At 39.3% G+C, this 22,029-nt stretch overlaps 1 protein-coding gene across 1 annotated transcript in view; it reads left to right on the top strand.

Annotated features, from left to right (window-relative positions):
• SEMA6A (semaphorin 6A) overlaps positions 1–21,706 on the top strand; it is a 304,176-nt gene extending 282,470 nt beyond the window's left edge. The window contains exon 20 of the mRNA XM_082243679.1: positions 20,050–21,706. Within this exon, the coding sequence (XP_082099805.1) occupies positions 20,050–20,795 (746 nt within the window). The 3' untranslated portion in view covers positions 20,796–21,706. The remainder of the gene's footprint in view (positions 1–20,049) is intronic.
• Positions 21,707–22,029: the final 323 nt, after the last annotated feature.

Below are 22,029 nucleotides of genomic sequence, written 5' to 3'. Positions count from 1 at the left end.
ATTTCACCACGTGTCACTTGTGGTTTCTCATCCCCGCCAATCAGGAGACTGAAGATTTGGAACACGGAAGCCGTCTGGTATCAGGGGGGCCATGACAGCCCACGATGGAGGCTCCGTTTGCAGGTAAGGACCTGGAAGGGTTTGTTTGCGCCCCCCCAAGAATGTTTACCACCACCCGCTACTGCCTGATTAGCTCACTGGCTGTGATTAAGAGCACCAATGGCTCCAACTGCTGCCAAAAGCCAGTCAAGAGTGTGATTGCCCAGAGAGGCAAGGCTCTTGTGGACATCACTGGACTGAGAGGGGGCCCAAGTAAGTATTCGGGGGGGGGGGGCTGCTGCACACAGAAAGTTTTTTACCTTCATGCATGGAATGCATGAAGGTAAGAAAAACCTTGTTCACTTTAAGTCAGCTAGGTTGAGATCACAGTCTTAACTGTGAGATATTCACTTTTTGCTCTTGAATAGCTCCACTGTCCTGTTGCCTTTGTTTAAGATCATTGTCCTGCTACAATATAACTCTTGCTCAATTTTGTTTTAGCAAACTGGAAAATGTTCTTTTGTAGTATTTCTTTAAACTTTGCACTATCCATTTTTCTTTCATTTTTGACAAGATTCCAGGAGCCCATTCATAACAATAGCCATACAGCTGCTTTTCAGGAAAAGAAAATACTCCGGCACATTTTTAAAGGACAGTGTTGTGCTTTACAAATATTCTTTGTGTTTCCTTAAGCTAGCAAAAGCCCCATAATGAAAGAAAAAAGTACTAGAAGAGGGAGGAAACATGTCACATGTATTTGACAGATCATATTATTATTATACAGGATTTGTATAGTACCAGCAGCTTGCACACTGCTTTACAAAATAAAGGGAGACAGAAGTAAACACCTCAACATGTCTATATAACAGAACTCTCCTCGCTGCACTGTTATGCAGAGAACACAGGCAGGCGGCGCACTCTAAATTTTCTGAATAAAATGGAAAATGTGAGTACTGCTCTTTTAAATTTTAAATAGGCCTCTCAGTCCCTCCACCATATTTCATTATAGTTGTAGTGTGTTTTGAGACGTGAGCTGTGGTAGATTTGTAGCATCTGGGTTTTTTTAGCTGGACCATGGTGGAACTCGATTTCGCCACCTCCGACACTGCCCCTGTGTTCACCACTCACTACTGTCACTTGTAAATGGAGAAACCAAGCTTCTGTGATACAAGTGACGATGCACCTCTCCTGGCAGAACTCCTCCCTGACACTGCACTCAGAGCAGGGGCAAGGAAGGGGTAGCAGCCCTGCTGCAGTGTGGTCACAGATGGGAGGGAGAGCATTGCATGCTGAGCTGCAGCCTGGTGCCCAGATGCCAATACCCCTACAGGATGATCTAACTGCCACTGCTGGCCAGTGGGAAAAGGTGGAGACACAAATGAGTGCCCTCAGTGCACTGTTAGAGTAAAACAAGCTATGGGAGCGGGGAAATGTGCTTTTTACAGGCAGTGGAGGGAAGTGTGTGAACAAATGAGGGCTGTGGGGTGTAGAGGTCAGAGCTGAGGAGAGGTGTAAATGTGAGATGTTTATGGGGGATGCAGAGAGCTGTGGAATAATGCTGCAGAGTTTGGGGGGTTGAAAAAACAAGCTGGGGAAGAAGGATGCAGAAGTGAGCTGTGGACAGGTGAGGATGGGAGTGCAGAATTGAGTTGTGGGTGGGGAAGCAGAGGTAAGCTGTAGAAAGTTTTGGAGGGTGGTGTAGAAACAAGCTGCAGACTAGGGATGATGAGCAGGGGTTGTGGTTGGGAGGTGTAGAGGTGAGCTGTGGATGTCAATGCAGAAGTGAGCTGTAGATGGTGGGGTGCAGAGGTGAGCTTTGGATTGGGGTGCAAAGGTAAGCCTTAGATGGGATGTAGAGGTTAACAATGCCCCTTTAAGACCCTCCCACTGTTTGCTGCAAATTGGCCAAACCAACTCTATGATGTGGTGTGCAAAATGTGCTACACTGCTTTCCTCCCTCACATGGGGTACAGGATAGGAGAGTTCCTGCACTTATTCTCTGACAAAAAAGCCCTGACATACTTAGTATATTATCCTGAACTGTGGTCAGTAGGCCTTATTTTGGTCCTGACCTTAAGCCCCTATTCAGACTGGCGCGACCTGTGAAGTCGCGGTGCACAGCGTGCACCGCGACTTCGGCGCGACTTGCAGGGACTTCACATAATGGAAGTCTATGCAAGTCGCTCCCAGGTCGCCCCAAAGTAATACAGGACCCTTTTTCTAAGTCGGAGCGACTTGTGTCGCTCCTATTACAACGGGTCCTGTGCTAATCAATGGCGAGCGACCGAGCGCGACTTGTCAGGCTGACAAGTCGCCTGACAAGTCGCGCTAGTTTGAATGGGGTTTAAAGCGATTGTACACTATCCCCCTATGTTTTTTAAATAAACCAGTATAATAATGTATTCCAACACATTTTGCATTAAAAATAACCCCAATCATTTTTCTTACTGTTTTGCAGCTGTTTTAAAAATCCTCCTTCCCTGGATAAGCCAGTACTATTTTATCTATTGTCTTCTGAGCCTGTCTTGCAATTTATTCCGCTGTTCTGTCAGAATACTGCTACCTATCAGATTCTGCTACCAGAAGTGATGTACGGACTAGAACAACATACCGGGCATGCAGTATGCTTTCCAACATGGCCACTATGCATTCCAATAGGTTTCCTAATGTGACAGAACCCGAAGCAGAGGCGGACATCTTCTTACATTCACACAAGTCTTAAATTTTACATTTATTTTAGAAGCAAAGTCACCTTATATACTAAAATAGACTATTTCACTGTGACTGGGTGAAATAGTCTAATATATAATCAGTTTGTCGCTGAGCAGTTTGGGGTGTAGCAAGATGACCATCGCCACCTTCTACCTGATGGTTTCTCGCTATACTTAGTAGAATACAATATAAATACAAATTTAATACTGTGATTCAGTATATAAGGTGAGTTTACTGCTAAAATAAATGTAAAAGTCAAGACTTGTGTGGGTGTAAGAAGATGTCCGCCTCTGCTTCATGTTCTGTCAGATTAGGAAACCTATTGAAAAGCGGCCATGTTGGAACGCATGGCACATGCACAGTAAGTTGTTCTAGTGCGTACGTCACTTCCGGTAGCAGAATCTGATAGGTATAGCTATTCTAACAGAACACCGCCCTTTCTGCTAGTCCAGTGATGGCGAACCTTGGCACCCCAGATGTTTTGGAACTACATTTCCCATCATGCTCAACTACACTGCAGAGTGCAAAGGCATCATGGGAAATGTAGTTCCAAAACATCTGAGGTGCCAAGGATCGCCATCACTGTGCTAGTCTGATCTGTAATCTCACACATGTGCATTGTGTTCTTAGATGAGCCTCATTCTAGTTCCGGGATCACTATGGCAACTGTGTCCGGCGGCTCATCCCCGCTGCAGTGTGCCGTGACATCCTGATGTTTGCACCCCCTGTGACATGTAAGGTCACATGGGGTATATCAGGAAATATTTAATATCTCGGGATCCTGGTGCTGTTCTGCATGGAGTGGATATGATGGACTTGGCATACTTTTTAATAGACTAATGGCACAAAAAGCATGCCGTGAATGGGGTTAAAGATGCGCATGTGCCGTGACGTCAGCAAAGGTAACAGGACAGATTATAGGAAAACGGAGCAAGTAAGATGACATTTACATACAGTGATTTTAACTGTTTGTAGCGATGATTACTATGGGCACAACTTTTGGGGGAGAATTTACTACCGTTGAAATCCTTTTCCATCTTTTTTTACAAGCTTATTCTTACCTGAGAAACTTTGAGTCAACAGTTTATCCTGTGCTATCCATCTGGGCCAGTGTCTTGCAATTTTTTCGATATGACTGGTGCAAAAGTATGCCATTCTTATTTATCACCTACTAGATTCTGCTGTTCATTTAAAGTGATTGCTGCCTTGATTCTTTCAGTAGACATCTTGTTTGGACTTTTGAGAAACATTTGTTTCTGAATAGTATGGTGTAGCATTCTCCTCCTGATAGTTGTGTGCTTATTGACAGCTGACTTTCACTTTTTTCAACTTGAGTAAAGAACCCAAAAGCCCAAACTTTCTTTTAATGTTTCAAATAGAGGGGGGGATAGCTGAAACCCCTATAATGTCTTTATTGTCTGTAACCCTGTGGGGTATATTTACCTTCTACTGGGAAAAAAAAGTGAAAGGATATCTACAAGTTCACAATTGTCATTAGAGTAGCAGGTGAGGGAAACATTTCCAGCAGGGAGATCTGTTCTGATGACAGAGTGGGTTTGTACTCAATTTCTTCCTGTTGTGTCTCTGAGACTGGGAGAAAAAGGGAATCTTTACTGTAAGACACAAAAAAAATCCCTGACAGTGGTTTTAACATTTTCCTATTCTATACAAAACCAAAAAAAAATAAAAATCAAATTTTTGCTTTAGGAATCTTTTAACTGTGAGGGTTTTATACAAAAAACATAGCAGCTTTTTTAATTTTTCGCTGATATGTGATTTCAGTTTTGTTGGTAAATGCTGGAGTTTGACTAATTGGTAATTTATTTTATTTCTATGGAAACTCTATTGGTGAGATCTTTGTGCTTCCCAGCTCTGCGCACCTGCTGTGGCCATTATATTTCTAAAATTTCTGCTGTCTTTATTTTTGCTATGGGGAATAGAATAAGAGATGCAGAAACACCCAAAACTCTCTACACTGCGGTATACAAGAAATAATAGAAGCCATGTACAGATGGAGCCAACCAAGCTCATATAACTAAATTACTATTTTTGTGTAGACTATTCCTCTAATTTTTTTATCATATCAAAACACATTTTTCACTGTTTTGAAATAAAATTATATAATACAACAGCTGAGAATAAATTAGCTTGAGGGAAAAAAATCATAATTAGAGGGTGTTATTTTTTTTTTTTGGGGGGGGGGTATGGTTGCTATATTTATTTATTTTAGTGTTCTTTCCATTTGTGTATTTTCCTTTTTTGAATTTGATCAAGAGGCTGTTTATGGACCATTTTATGGCCGGTCCAAGAACTGGCTCAGGATGGTTCAGGTTTTCATAACCCTCAGGAGCCATTTAGAGACCATACATTTTTCTTTCCCTATTGACTTCAATGCATGAATTAAATATATATGTGTGTATGTGTATATATATATACAGTATCTCACGAAAATGAGTACACCTCTCACATTTTTGTAATTTATTATATATATATTTATTATAGCTTTTCATGTGACAACACCAAAGAAATTACACTTTGCTACAATGTAGAGTAGTGAGTGTACAGCTTGTATAACAGTGTAAATTTGCTGTCTAAACTGCTGGCAACAGGAGTGAGTACACCCCTAAGTTAAAATGCCGAAATTGGACCCAAAGTGTCAATATTTTGTGTGGCCACTATCATTTTCCAGCACTGCCTTATCCCTCTTGGACATGGAGTTTACCAGAGCTTCACAGGTTGCCACTGGAGTCCTCTTTCATTCCTCCATGACAATATCACAGAGCTGCTGGATGTTAGAAACCTTGCGCTCCTCTACCTTCCGTTTGAGGATACCCCACAAACATTCAATAGGGTTTAGGTCTGGAGACAAGCTTGGTCAGTCCTTCACCTTTACCCTCAGCTCCTTTAGCAAGGCAGTGGTCATCTTGGAGGTGTATATGGGGTCATTATCATGTTGGAATACTGCCCTGCGGCCCAGTCTCTGAAGGGAGGGGATTATGATCTGCTTCAGTATGTCACAGTACACATGACGGTTATGAGTAAGCGGCCATGTGAGCCGTGAAACGCGTCAACCTGGACATCTGTTCCCCATCGCACTGTCTGTTCATTTATTCATTTGAAGAATAAACCATTTTTGCTTTGATTTGCTTCTACCTACCTGAGTGCGGTTCTTCTACCTTAACCTTGCAAAACTTCCGGATGACGGGTCTTACCAGCACCAGGTTAAGTGGACACACCTGAGCGGCTTTGCTTCTCCCCATTCCCACCGGCATTCATGGTTCCCTAAATGAACTGTAGCTTCCCAGTGTGAGCAACACTCATGCAGCCCCAGACAATGACACTCCCACCACCATGCTTGTGTTTGGGCAAGTCTTTGTACTCCTAACCCGGTTGCCACGGCACACACTTGACACCATCTGAACCTAATAAGTTAATCTTGGTCTCATCAGACCACAGCACATATTTCCAGTAATTCATGTCCTTAGTCTGCTTGTCTTTAGCAAACTGTTTGTGGCTTTCTTGTGCATCATCTTTAGAAAAGGCTTCTTTCTGGGATGGCACCCATGCAGACCAATTTGATGCAGTGTGCGGCGTATGGTCTGAGCACTGACAGGCTGATCCCCCACCCCTTCAACCTTTGCAGCAATGCTGGCAGCACTCATACGTCTATTTTCTAAAGACAACCTCTGGATATGACGCTGAGCACATGCACTCAATTTCTTTGGTTGACCATGGCAAGGCCTGTTCTGAGTGGAACCTGTCCTGTTAAACCTCTATATGGCCTTGGCCACCGTGCTGCAGCTCAGTTTCAGGGTCTTGGCAATCTTCCTATATCCTAGGCCATCTTTATGTAGAGCAAAAATTCTTTTTTTTAGATCCTCAGAGAGTTCTTTGCCATGAGGTGCCATGTTGAACTTCTAGTGACCAGTATGAGAGAGTGAGAGCGATAACACCAAATTAAACACACCTGCTCCCCATTCACATCTGAGGCCTTGTAATACTAACAAGTCACGTGACACCAGGGAGGGAAAATGGGCCCAATTTGGACATTGTCACTTGGGGGTGTACTCACTTTTGTTGTCAGCGATTTAGACATTAATGGCTGTGTGTTGTTATTTTGAGGGGACAGAAAATTTACACTGTTATACAAGCTGTACACTCACTACTTTACATTGTAGCAAAGCGTCATTCCTTCAGTGTTGTCACGTGAAAATATATAATAAAACATTTACAAAAATGTGAGGGGTGTACTCACTTTGGTGAGATACTGTATGTGAAGAGAAATACAGAGTTTGTGTTGAGAATAATCCTACAATCCCCTGAACAAGCCTTTCCACTTGTTTGTACTGCATTAGTCTGATAGATCATAGGAACAGACGTCTAAGATGGTGTTACGGTTTTTAACAAATTTCAGCATAGAGTGGTGCCATGAGAGATAGCAGCTGATGCTTTACTAAAACTGAGAGCACTTAGTATCTGCTTGCCATCAGATCCAATCACTCTTGTGTGGATTTTTTGTAGCATAATGGATGAATTAAATATGTATTTTAATGTACTCGGGTCTGTCTCTTCTGCTCTATGATAATTAACTGTGACATTTCCTCTCACTATAAACTCACTCTGTTCTTAATTTAAGATGCACCTCCAAACACTGACAAAATTTGTTTTAATAAGCTGCACTGTCTACAAAAAAAAGAAATCATAAACAATGCATCAGTAGTCTGCAAGATTTTGGAGGGGATGTTAAGGGACCACATACAAGACTTTAGTAATGAAAACGGTATTATTAGTAGTAATCAGCATGGATTCATGAAAAATCGTTCTTGCCAATCTATTAACCTTCTATGATGAAGTGAGCTGCCACCTAGATAAAGGTAAGCCGGTGGATGTGGTGTATCTGGACTTTGCAAATGCCTTTGACACCGTTCCCCACAAATGCTTACTGTTCAAACTAAGGAAGGTAGGTATGAACCATAAGGTGAGTACCTGGATAGAGAACTGGCTCCAGGGGAGAGTACAGAGGGTGGTGATTAATGGGGAGTACTCGGATTGGGCGGGTGTGGAAAGTGGGGTCCCCCTGGGTTCCGTCCTGGGGCCAAACCTGTTTAATTTATTCATAAATGATCTAGAGGAGGGGATATCTAGTACAATCTCAGTATTTGCGGATGATACTAAACTAAGCTTGCCAATATCTTCTATGCAGGATGTGGAAACCTTACAAGCGGACCTGAACAAAATAACGGGGTGGGCAACTACATGGCAGATGAGGTTTAATGTTGAAAAATGTAAAGTAATGCACTTGGGTGCCAGAAACCAGAAAGCAAGCTACTCATTAGGGGGGGAACCTCTGAGTGAGTCTAGGATGGAAAAGGACCTGGGGGGTACTGGTAGACAACAGGCTTGGCAGTGGCATGCAATGCCAAGCCGCTGCAAGCAAAGCTAACAGAATACTGGGATGTATAAAAAAGGGGATTCACTCCAGAAATAAAGAGATTATTCTCTCTCTCTACAAGACTCTGGTTCGGCCACATCTGGAGTATGCTGTCCAGTTCTGGGCACCGGTCCTCAGGAAGGATGTGCTGGAACTGGAGAAAGTCCAGAGAAGGGCAACAAAAATAATTAGGGTAATGGAGGACATCAGCTATGAGGAAAGGCTACAAGCACTGAACTTATTCTCTCTGGAGAAGAGACGATTGAGGGGGGATATGATACAAATACTGTACTGGCAACCCTAGCATATGGAAAAACCTATTCAGAGAAAGGGAATACAATAAGACACGTGGCCACTCACTAAAACTAGAGGAAAGGCGGTTTAACCTTAAAATACGCAGGGGGTTCTTCACTGTAAGAGCAGTAAGGATGTGGAATTCTCTTCCGCAAGCAGTCGTATCAGCAGGGAGCATTGATAGTTTCAAAAAGATGGGCACCTTAAAGACCACAACATACAGGGGTATACAATGTACGGTTAACAGCAAACACACACACACATCATAGGTTGAACTGGATGGACTGATGTCTTTTTTCAACCTCACTAACTATGTAACTTTTGAGTTCTGATATTTTAATCCATCTCAAAGTTCTGTAGCTAACTTATCGGACACTTGTAGAACACACACTCTTCTGTGCACATTGAGGACATTTTGCGCAAAACCCTTTAATAGGGTTCCTTTTGGACCCATAGGAGAATTTCACAATTTTTTTCACAGTTCAGAAAACTGGATCTCTAATCATTAGTTTAGTGTATATCTAATTTAGTTTAGTGTCACTGTCACGCTTACAGTGCACCTGTGTTACATACACATAGCACACAATCAAAGATTTCTAAAACAAGCTATCCTAACCTATTTAGCTGCATGCACTGTGAAGTAATTAAAGTGACTGTAAACGATCACCTTGTAAAACAATCCATTCAGTTTAAAATAGAAATGAAAGGCAAACATTTGTATATATATATATATATATATATATATATATATATATATATATATATATATAACATTATAAATACCTTTTATCCCTTTTTTAAGTGATCGCATTCCCTATATTTTCAGCTGCATAAGAGCTGGGGGGAGGAGACGCAACAGTAGACTGAGCTTCCCATTGAATGCTGTTCAGCAGGGCAGTGTCAGGACAAGTGTGATAATTGGGGGAGAGTACACTGAGTTTCTAGCATGGCTAGAGAGCTGACCACGGTGTGCTCTACTGATTAATGTGGTCAGTTTTTAATAGAAAAGCAGAGGGACTGGCAGGAACACCAGGGATTTCACACAAATGAAGCAATACAAAGAGAACAGGATACTTTTCTATACAAGTACATGGTACAGCAGACACATATCAGAAATATCAAATGGGATAACAAACACTTTAAGCCCTAAAGATCACATAAACCCTGGTCAAGTTTTAGTTAGTTTCTAACAGTTTAGAAACACCTATTGTGTGTCTAGATTAGAGGGCTGGCAGAAAGACAGGATTCTGCTCTCCATGAAAAATAAGGGAGAGAAGCTCTTATTTCAATGCCTCTGTTGTGAATTTTGAAGATGAATTTCTCCACAATGCCTAAAGCTACAGAGGTGAAAAGGGCTTGTTTTAAAGTGATTTAATATCTTGTTCAGAATATGTAAATACATTAGGTCAGTTTATATTTGCAGAGTAACTCACAGACAATGACATGCTTTATGTTTTGGCAGTCCATCTATTTTAAAAGGAAATTACTCCCAGATGTGGCTGTTTGCCATCTTGTTATACACAGGTTTCAAAAATGACTGTTTAAATATGCAGCTAACTAGTAATCCGTTTAGCCTAAATTACAAATGTGTATGTTTGTAGGCAGAACTTTTATTTTTATCATAAAACAGTAACCAACAGTTACCTCTGCTACCAACAGTTACCTCTGCTTTCCAAACCTCAGTGTTGCAGCAACAGGTACATGTTTAGTGTTCTCAGGACAAAGTTTTTTGGACTCCTTTTAAAACCATTTTGTGCTGCCTATAGATGTTAACAAAAGACATCTTGCAGTTTGTTACTCTTACTTTGTCTGTTCAATGAAATGTAAGTAACTGTTCCCATAAATAATAAACACCCAATCAGTAGCTGCAGTTTGGGAATACATTAGATGATAGTTGTACCATGAGGCTCAGCTGACTAAAATGCGTGTAATAAGGGCAACCTCTGTGCAAAAATAGATGACGATCTGCATTGAGAAATAAACTAGAACAGCCATCAGTATTGCTACTTACTGGTCAGAACTGTGAATAATGAATTTTGATTGTTCGCTGCAGTTAAACAACCAGTTAACAGTGGATGTCTAACAAAGACAGGTGGGAAATCATTTACCCATCCCCAAAAATGTATACATGGAGGGACTTTTTTTATATTCATCTGACAATACTTAAAGTACTATGTTAATGAGGAACACCTGTTTCAGTGTGATGCCTCTGCCCCCTCATTTTGTTGTACCAATTACAAAGCATAGCACAGGAATGATATTGCATGGCACAGCAGAGGGAGGGGTGGAGTCACATCACCAGAACTGGTGCCCTTAAAAGGCACTGTTCTAATGCAGCACAGAGCTAGAAAGGTGGCTGTACATCTTGGAATCACTCAGCAGAGCAAAGAAAGAGCATAGAATAAATAGTGTTTTAAATAAAGATTTATGTAAATCTAAAAGCAAAACTTTTTTATTTTTGGATAAAGTAGCTGATCTGATACTGTATCTGTTCACTGCTACCTCTACACTGAGAACTGAGCAATCAAAGACTGCTGATTGCCTAGTTCTCACGCTTCAGTGGACAAAGAGCCAGTGACTGTCAGTGAGCACTGTCTCTGTACTCTGCCCCTCCAGTGCTCACTGAAGTTCCAGATTGTGGAAGGGGCACAAACAGCTGGCTCAGGCTCTGGGAAACCTGGTTCTCCCTTGAAACACGCCTAACCAATACAGATGCCATCCGCATGCAGCACTGGAACAGTCCCAGTCTTGGAGGTTACCTGTCTATATAACAATTTGACATGCATATTTTCAACATGCGTTTGTGAGTATGATGTATGATATTTTTTTTATTCTTCAAAAAACGTTTTAATGGAATTGCACTAGATCGGTGCGGTTCTCTTGTTTTTGTTGTCTTTCTAGGCACTGACAACAAAGTCTCTTCCCTTAAGCATAGTACCTGAGCGCAGGAGAGTTACTTTTGGTCTCTGCGGTGTGTTGAGAGGCTGGACCAGCTGCGGGTCAAGCATCTGGGCAGATCCCAATATGAAAGTTGGGATCTTTCCAGAGCTTGGATTGGCTGAGTAATGTCAGCCAACAGCGGTCTTTACCCTGCTGTCAACTAAATATGGGCCATAGGAGTGCAGAGCAAAATACACTCCTCTGACCCACAGGAGAAGTAGAGCCAAAAGAGCTTTGGACATACTTCTCCTTTAAGTTAAAAAAAAAAAAATCTGTTAAAAAAAAAGTGATTTTAACGGTATGACCCTTCAGCAAGTGACACACAGAGTAAATAAAATCAAGTTCTTTTTTGATACATAATGGTGAAAATGATCAATTAAAAAACATCATTCTCGACTGTAATACCAGCATTAACCACTTGCCGACCGCCGCAAGTACATATACTGCGGCGGTCAGCCCCGGCCAGGCAAAGTGACGTATATATACGTCACTAGCCTGTCACCGGCTTGTGAGCCAATAGCGGGCGAACGCGCCCGCCCTGGCTCATTCCCTAAGAAGTCAGTGCGTGTGACCGGCGGACCCGATGTCCGCCGGTCACTCGCGATCGTTCGCCGGGAAGGGAGAAAGGCAGGCGGCTAATGTAAACAAGTCACCTGTCATTCTCCCCTGTGTAAAAATGGAGATCAGACGGTTCTACTATGTAAGACCGTTGATCTCTGTTTTTGCACTAGTAGCCACGTCCCATCACAGTTAGAAGCACGCCCCTAGGGACACACTTAACCCCTCCCTCTCCAATACAGTTAACCCCTTCCCTGCCAGTGTCATTTTTACAGTAACAGTGCATATGTATAGCACTGATTACTGCAGTAATGTCACTGGTAACCCCAAAAGTGTCAAAAATGTCAGTCAAGGGTCCGATCTGTCCGCCGCAATGTCGCAGTCCCGCAAAAAAGATTGCAGATCGCCGCCATTACTCGTTAAAAAAAAAAAACACCAAAAATGACAAAAATCTTTCCTTTTGTTAGTAAACGCGATAACTTTTGCGCAAACCAATCAAAATACGCTTTTTGCGATTTTTTTTTTTTACCAAACATATGTAGCATAAAACAAATTGGCTGAAAATGTTGAAAAATTTAGATTTTTACATTTTTTTTGGGGAATGTCGTCATATTAAAAAATGTGAAAAATATTGTTATTTTTGCAAAATTTACTCACTTTTTTTGTTTATAGCAATGATCAAAAAATCGCACAGGTGATCAAATACCACCAAAAGAAAGCTCTGTTTGTGGGAAAAAAAGGACATGAAATTCGTTTAGGTACAGCGTCGCACGACCGCGCAATTATGCGTTAAAGTCACGCAGTAAAAAATCACAAAAAAACCCCTGGTCAGGAAGGGGGTAAAATCTTCCGGGGCTTAAGTGGTTAATACTCTGGTGTGTCATGCCCTCCATGCCCACATTTAGTTCACTCTGTGCTCTACACTGCTGCACTGATATTTGAATTTGTTACACTATGTCCTTTTTGTTACAGCACCCAACTCCTGATAAAGGTTTTATGCAACACATGTCATGTATGAGGCATTTCTTTAGTAAGCTACCAGTTTATTTTTATTGTTATTGGGTTCTAGGCCCCATCGATATAGTCATTATTTATGTGTATTTACTGGTCTTTGATGCAGCCTCTATAGCAGCTTTTCTCAACCTTTTCAAAACAAAGGAACCCTTAAAACAACTTTCCATCCTCAGGGAACCCCTCCTAAAAATAACTATATCTACAATTCATGATACAGTACATTAGTTTAAAGGTCAGTGGAAAGAATGCTCCTTACACTTGTCATTGGGAAGAATTACCCCCTTACAGATAGCTAAAAAAAAAATCTATGGTGACAGTGCGAACATACCTGAGAGGCAGAAATTGCTCATTGCTCAAGGAACCCCTAGAAACTTCTGGAGGAACCCTTCCAAAACTCTGCTCTATAGGGTGTTCATGAATGTTGTTATTGCAGTCAAGAATGATGTTTTTCAATTGATAATTTTAATTGTTATATATGAGTGCAGATCTTGATTTTATTTATTCTATCTGTGAATCACTTGCTGCGGAGTTAGATTTTTTTTTACTTTAACAAGGATGACAGTTCTAAGAGGTTACATTGAAGAGAATACATTCATTTTTTAGGTGACTTGTATGCTTTCTACCGGCATACTGTTTTATGTCTATCTATACAATAGGTTAGCCATGCATGGGCAGATGTGTAGTGCTGGGGAAACTGCCAGTGACTACAGTCCAGTTACCCATTGCTGTCTCTTGTGTCACTTGCCTAACCAACTAAAGTAGATGTGCACATTCTATGATTTAGTTTGCTTAAGAACTGTGTCATGATCAAATGCCATTTATTTGAAGTGTATTTAAAACCAAAACATTTTTTTACTATTCTGGATAAAATGTTGAAGAGCCAGAACCTCTTTCAGGTTTTCATTGTTGTCCCTGCTTGAGAGATTCACCCCCACTATTGGTTCTGGTGACCATTGTCTATGGTACAAGTAATATAAAATCCAAAATGTTTGTTACAAGAACAGGAGTTTAGGCATAAACTTATTCTGGGGGCAAATCTATTATTTTTGCTGTGCCTTTGGAACACAAATTTAAGGGAAATCTGCCTAATGGTATACAGACAGGGAAAAAAGTCTACTATGGGTGTTAATGTAACCAGCCCTTGTTCCATCCAAAACTAAGAAGAATAAAGAAAACTCTAAATAAAATATTTGTTTTATCATTTGTTGCATCTCAGTGCTGCTGATCTCCAAAAGCCTCATTGCAGTCCCTTCCTGTGTGCACCCTCTCCAGCTGTGGTTGCAGGGCATTTCTCAGGGCAGGATTACCAATGGGGACAACAGTGGACCATGCTTATGTAATGTGTGCTGAATTGGTCACGTGTGGTCTCCACCGAAAGCCTATTTGACACAGTGACAATGAAGGAGCGCAAGTGGGAGACATGGATCAAGGTGAAAAGGGCTGAACAAGGACCTTTATAGCAGGTTCAACTGTTATTTGTTCAATGAATGCACCAGATATGAAGATATTAAAATTACGTAATTACTTTTAAATGTTAAAGCTTATATGTGATTTAGTATTTGGGTTTACATATACTTTAACATTACTGGGGCCCTTTAAAAGGAAAAGGCTTTACTAACACAGTCTAAGAATATAATGAACTTGCATCACTTTGTATAAGTGCAAATGTAATCTACTTTGGCAATCGTCAAAATAGCCAGAGGTGCTACTTAAAATCTTCACAAAATCCCCAACTTCACGGAAATAAGCTCATGTATACTTTATAAATGTAACCATCAGACAGATGGAAAAATCACTGTGCTAAATAAATGGCTGGCTGCAGAAACGTATTCCACAGCTAATGTCATTGTTACACTAGTGAATCAAAGTAGGGCAGACATAATATCATTTTCTAGCTATATTACAAAAATAAATACCTGGCAAGTTGAGTGAATGTGTTGTGAAGACAGGCACTGTCACATGATGCCTAGCTACGTGTATCGCAAGTTATCAGGCTGTTATTACACTCATGATGGAAGCACATCTAAAAACAGGTACAATATACATCTCAGATTGAAGATGGTGTCATAGCAAGAATAAAATCATAGTTTCTGTAAACACTGCATGTTCCATGGATGGCGAGTCATTTCTAGAGTAACACAACCTGCAATATTGCTTAAAGTGATAGTAGCCTTACATCATTCTTTTTGGCAAATGTTACATTACAAAGCAGCATAGTGAGCTGAATGAGTGTGGATGTTTTTCATTGTTCTATATTCTTTTGTGCCTTTGCACCCGTTTGAAAGCACCCCAAATGATATTATAAATGTTTTTCATTACCCCTGATTGGTGGTTTTATAACAGCCCAATATGAATAGCACATATCAAAAAGTATAGCTTTGGATGGAAGGGAGGAACATATTGAAAATAATGAGAACACACTGACCCTGATTTACTAAAATAATTAAGCATGCTCACTTTGCAAAGTGAATTTTCACTTCTCAAGAGAATTTCCACGTAGCTAAATAAATGCAGTGAAAATTCACTTTGCAAAAAATACCAAAATTACATGAAAGTAAAAATTAAAAAAATAGGAATTTTTCTTTCACATAATTGGATGATTAAAGTCAGTATAGCTACCCCACATTCACTAAGCTGAGTGAAAATTCCCTTGCATAGTGAAAATTCACTCCCTTTAAATAATCAATGTCACTTCATATATTAGGCAAGTAAGTAGTACATGACTAATTGTATAAAACAATAAAAAATGCAAATAACTCTACAAAATATTTGTTATACCCCCATTACCTTATATTTACATTTGATGAGTTGGGGGTATCTAAAGGAAATGTATAGTGATTTTGTATGTATTTCCCTTATTATAATTTATTTTTCAATGGTACCTTGGCTTCAATAACCAGAGTTCAGTGGAGGCATGTCCATTTATTTTGTAATTGTGTCCTCTTTCTGTTTATTTCTCCAACAGTCCAACAGTAAATACTTAATACTAAACAAATAAAATAATCTGCACTAAGTTTTGTGATCTAAAATCAATGATTAATGAATTATTAACAGCTGCACTCACTGTATTGCACATCCCAATACTAAAACATAACAATCAAAAAATGTGTTGCACTGTGAATATACTCAAACAAACATATATTTAAAAAATAAAAATCATGTAGTGCTTGTACACTAATGAGAATAAAGTGCTATAAGTGCTATAAGTAAATTCATCTATATATACATGTAAAGCTGTAAACATGTACATTCATAAATTATATTATTCAATAAAGTGCCAGGTGAGGTATACAGATTGGATATTTTCAAAAAAAAGTTCAAATTATTCTGTGCAAAGCATAAAAAACTCAAATAATGTTCCTTTGAAAATGATAAATGTGCCATAAAATTGGAAAATTATATAGACCGAGGAATCCCAATTCCAAATACTAGTCGTGGCAACCTACACGTGCTTAATTACAGTCCAAAAGTGCCCTAAGTGATCCCTTGTCCGTGCTCCACCATATATAATATTGAATGGACACTTACCAGATGAGGAGACCCCAAACGAGGACCAGCCATGCATTAGTGGGCAACACCTCCACTGTGAGTATGCAGGTAACACTCCCTTCACAGAAAACCCATATGTTAGATGTGTCATCAAAAAGATCACCCGATAATGCATCTCGTTAATTGTCTTCATTCATTAACCAGGCATGTATAAAAACATGAACACAATCGCTCATTGCACGATTTCCTAGCATAAGAAATGTAATAAAAGAACAGTATTCTACTCACAATACATCAGACATTCAGAAAATGATTGTCCTGCACCCCGGTGGGCGTGCTGACATCACCACTATGTCCTCCAACCCGACGTACGTTTATTCTCAATAGACTTCGTCACAGGGGCAATGGAGATTGCTGTTTCCTTTTCAATCTGCAGCTCTGCAATTTTCTGTAGATTGCAATGCAATATGGCTACCTGGAGGCATTCTGTACACAGATGGTTTACAGAACGCCCCCCAGAAATGTAATATTCTGCTTTTGTGATTGGCCTACTGGTTTTCTCAGGAATCTGAGAAGTCTGCACTAAAATACAAGTCAAGTTTTTAGCATTTCCTGCAGAGGGCTGCAGGTGCAGCAGCTGATTGATAATTATAAAATCATTCCCATATATATTCACTTAGTACATGGACCCAACAGGCAGCTATTTCTTCAGAATAGCAAAAGGTAGGAATCTGCAACAAAGGTTGTTAAAATCCCTGCAATGTACAGAGATCACCCAGAGGGGAATGTTTTTTTCTCAACAAAAGTAGAGTTACTCTATAATGAGAAATTCATAGACCTCATTATTACAATCTAGTAGATAGATTCCACTTAATGGCTACAGTGTTTCCCAAAGTGGGTATAGTGAACAGGGGATTCATATCCCAATAAACATTGGACATTTTATCTAAATAGATCTAAACCCTAACTGGATGACATTTAATTTGCTAAAGCACTGTGTATCCTATTTAATTGCCATTTCTTCATAAAATGTAATTTTCACCTTTTTTTCATCTTAGCGCTCAAAACATCCTATAGCTTCTTTCAGCCACTTCCAGTTTACATGTCCTTGGTCTAATAGTGTCTTTGCATAACTTCTCTGGACAAGCTTTATGACAGAGACAACAGTGGACTGTGCCAATACAATGTGTGTTGGCATGGCTGCATGTAGTCTCAATAACAGGAGCACAGTTGGGAGACAATTGTCAGCCTACAACCGAAAATACCAGAACAGGGACCTTCGTGGCATTATCTTCTGGGATACATTTATTAAAAAAACTGCTTATTTCAAAGGACTGAAAGCAACTTTTGAAACTATATTATCATGGTAAAGCTCGGATGAAATTTTAGTCATTGGGTTTAGATCTACTTTAACATTGTCTATAAGTCTCTTGTCTGTTTACACCGGTAGTGAATTATCAGCAGATCCAGAAGGGTAATAGAAGTAAAATGGGAAAATATAAAAATCAATGTAATGTCAAATCATCCACATTAACACTATGGGCTGCGAACAGCCTAGACAAGCTCTGGGGTTTAAAACAAATCAGCAACCCATCTGTTTAGTATTTCATGACAAAGTTTTGCTTTATTTAACAGAATGGTTAATTTAATTAGCCGGGAGTTTTGATTCCCCATTCATGTTGCAGTTAGAAGTTCAACAGCTGTGAAAAAAAAGTTTGTTTGGCACGTTGGATCATCTAATAAAACAATTACAACTTAAATGCCTTTTACCAGCTGCATCTAGTGGCATTGCCCTTGAGCACAATAGCAAATGCAACCTAAGATAGTGGCCAATATTTTTGCAATAAAATATCCATGCCTACAGTAATTATTATGAGGGAAAAAAAAAAAAAACACGATATTCTGCTAAGCAGATAAACATTAGTGGTTACAATTTTTTATTACTCGGTTGAGCTTAAGCAGTTATCGTCCTCTCTCAAAAATTTCTGTCACTGCCAAGAATATATCTTGATTTTCCCATCTCAGAATAGCCAAAGGGTATTGGATTTTGGCCAGGTTTCTATTATCAGTCTAGCCCTGCTTGTTAGATTGTGCTTTGCAATTGATTAAAGTGCATGCTCAGTTTTATTTTTTTATTTTAAATTTGTGTTTCCAAAACATCCAATGGAGAAATACTTACAGAGCAACAAGAATAAGCAGATAATCGCAAACAGATAACTCTTGTAACCTTAATATTGCACACAGCTTGATACATTCACTTTGGATCACAGAAGATCTGATTGGTTCTTGTAACACATCAAACCTTGACTTTTTTTCAGCAAGACTTTGAAGGACATGATAAGAAAATAATGTTGAGATGTAACTTAGATTATGTTTTGCTTAAGAAAAAGAATATCCCTTTCCACCATCATAATAGAAATGTAATTGTTTTCTGTATGGGTTGTCAAAAATCAATATTAGATTTGTCTCTGCAGATAACCTACCTAGGCAAAACATTTTTCCAGATTTAGGTTAGGAATTATAAAACATAAGCTGTGTGATTCTTTGGGTGGCAAACTCTGTGTTTACTCGCTACGTGTTTTTTTAACTTAATAACGTTTTTTTTGTATCACAAAGTCTTAATACCTGACTATTGTGGTAATATAGACTGGGAGAAAATATTAAAAATCCCATAAATAACAGATAAGCTGAGAGCTGTATGTATGTTCTAAGAATTTATTAATGATAGGCCTTTTGCCCATCATACGTATAGATTATATGCAATTTAGAATGATTGAATTGGTTTACATATAGACTAACCGATCTAGCATAGGATGAAAGTGCTGATATCACAATACCATCATTGAGGTTGGTAAACATTTAGGTAGTAAACATTCTTTCGTCTTGCTTATATTAATTAGATCATGCAAATTTACTATCCAAAAATTAATATTAATTGGGTCAGGTATGTTAATGTAGGTTCCATGTATAGTAGGTGGCAATGACACCTATATGAGCTTGTTGGACATCCTATATAAAACCATAGGCATTGATATGAAGATGCCCCCCATGTCTATATCAGCCTCTCTTATAGGAAATTTTTCACAAGATTTTGGAGTGTGCCCATTCCATCAAACAAATATTTGTGAGGTCAGGTACTGCTTACATGTTTAAAGAGACACCATCTCTTTGCCCATTCAAGGCACAATCATAATTATCCCCTCAAGCAAGGCATGCTCACCAAACTGCTTTTAATGGACTAGGGTTTTTGACAATTAGGGTGCACATGACCTTTTCCATGTGACAGTGCTCAGGCACGTGTGGCCTGTTGTCATCCACCTGAGTAAGCTCTGATGCAGTTGATTAACTGGGGGGGGCAGCATGGAGGCAACATATATTGATGAATAAACCTTGTTGAGGTGGGCTTTCAGAAGAAACTATCGATAATGTTTCCTTGTTGTTACATACAATATTACCTATATATTGCTTACACGACAACACTGTATTCTGTACTCCTGAACTTAGAACTGGATGCACGCCTTTGATTTATCTATGATATTGTGATCTAACAACATTCACTTCCTTCTATTTAGAAATACCAACCAGTATGATCATGACTGATGTACTTCAAGACGAGGTAGACTTCACTGAGAAGGAAGAAGAAAAAGCAGCAATATACATGGCTCCCCTATCAAGTCACCTTGACTCCATCAAAGAAAAAGATTACTATATGCTTCAGGATATACAACCTGAAAAAGATGACCAGCACATTGCCAGCATACAGAAAACAGCATCTGATGAAACGTTCAATGAACTGCCTATGATACCTCCATTCAGCAGTGATCAAGTTCCTCCCACTATGCGGAATGATATCAGCGAACACACAGCTCTCATTTATGCAGAACAGAGTCAATTGCGGAAAACAATGTCAAGGAAGTTAAATGTTCTGAATGGCCATGTGAAAGATATGAATAAATCTCTGAAACAGATTGTAGCTTCGGAGAAGTCCAGCACTGAACTTCTTATGCAGCAGAATGCAATTTTAGAAAAAATTGCCTCTAATCTGCTGTTAATGTCCCAGCACCATCAGCAGTCTGCACAGATGTTCGTAAGTGTCATACAGCAAGGCTTTCAACTATTTAGTGCCTCTAAAGATGCAACCTTCTCTAGCAGAACTTGTGGGGGTGAGGCATCTGCTCCTCTGAAAAATGAACATGTGACCGCGGGTCCTAGTCCACCCAAGGCATTCGCTCGCATTCATGGTGGTAGAGCAAGCAGGCCCAGCCGGTCTCTTAACCCTCTAGAGCCATCAGTCATTCTTGGGCATGGAAAACGGTAGTAACTAGTTATACAAAATTATTTTGTCAACTGCGATAAACTATGACAATAACTTGTCATACTCCATGAAACTCATGATAGTGTTATTGCTATGAACACTTTTCTACTTAAGTTACTTTTAGTTTGCACAACTGTCTTTACCTAGAAAAAAATTGAAGGGTTTTGGCTGATTTCTTGTTCTATGTCTATTTTCTATGTCTCTTTTTTTAAATTAATTTTTTTTCACAGGAACTTTTTTGAATCACTATGCATATGTAATAAAAGTGTTTTAGATATTAAAAATGTATATTTTTCTACTATGTATTAAATAAAAATGTCTAGCAGTATTAGACACAATCTTTAAGCAGTTCTTCTAAATGTCCAAGAATATACCACTTAAATGCCTTTGTTTTTAGGGCTGAACGTATTGGACCTCCACTTGTTGTTAGGGGTAAAATGTTTGGAGATCACTGAACTTGTACAGGGACTGGTTAAGACCCTATGGACTAACCTAAAACCACTACTTTACTGCCACACAGAAAGTATGGAAACTTCTACAAATTATTACTGTAGAGGTAAAGGCTTCAGTTGACCCCTTTACCCAACTGCTCCAGGATGTTTGCTGCACAATGAAAAATACAAGAAGCCCCTCCATTTACAGAAGCAGTCTGTTAGATGGCTAGAATGGCTAATTTCAGAGCCAGACCCTGCAAACATTCTGCCCTTGGGCTTGCAAGAGATATGGTACTTTATTTAGTAATATTTTTACAATTCACCTAGTATGAGTTGGTGAACTTACACAGTACATACATGTAATTCTGTCTGTGTATACATATTTATATATATTATTACAGTGAAGAGTCTGTACTTTTACCCACATGCTACTGTTGCATTTTTCTGTTGGATGTAGTAGCAGGATAAGGAAATAATTAAACAGATCTATCTATCTATCTATCTATCTATCTATCTATCTATCTATCTATCTATCTATCTATCTATCTATCTATCTATCTATCTATCTATCTATCTATCTATCTATCTATCTATCTATCTATCTATCTATCTATCTATCTATCTATCTATCTATCTATCTATCTATCTATCTATCTATCTATCTATCTATCTATCTATCTATCTATCTATCTATCTATCTATCTATCTATCTATCTATATCCCTGGAGAATACTCAGTTTATTAGGAAGGTACTCAAATAATTAATAATGGTGGGATAACAATTCGTCCACATAGAGTATTTG

Source organism: Pelophylax lessonae (genome assembly GCF_965119305.1).
Source record: "Pelophylax lessonae genome assembly, chromosome: 1".
NCBI classification, from domain to species: domain Eukaryota; kingdom Metazoa; phylum Chordata; class Amphibia; order Anura; family Ranidae; genus Pelophylax; species Pelophylax lessonae.
Note: the sequence above shows the minus strand (reverse complement) of the source record. Positions and strands in the feature narration are given on the sequence as shown.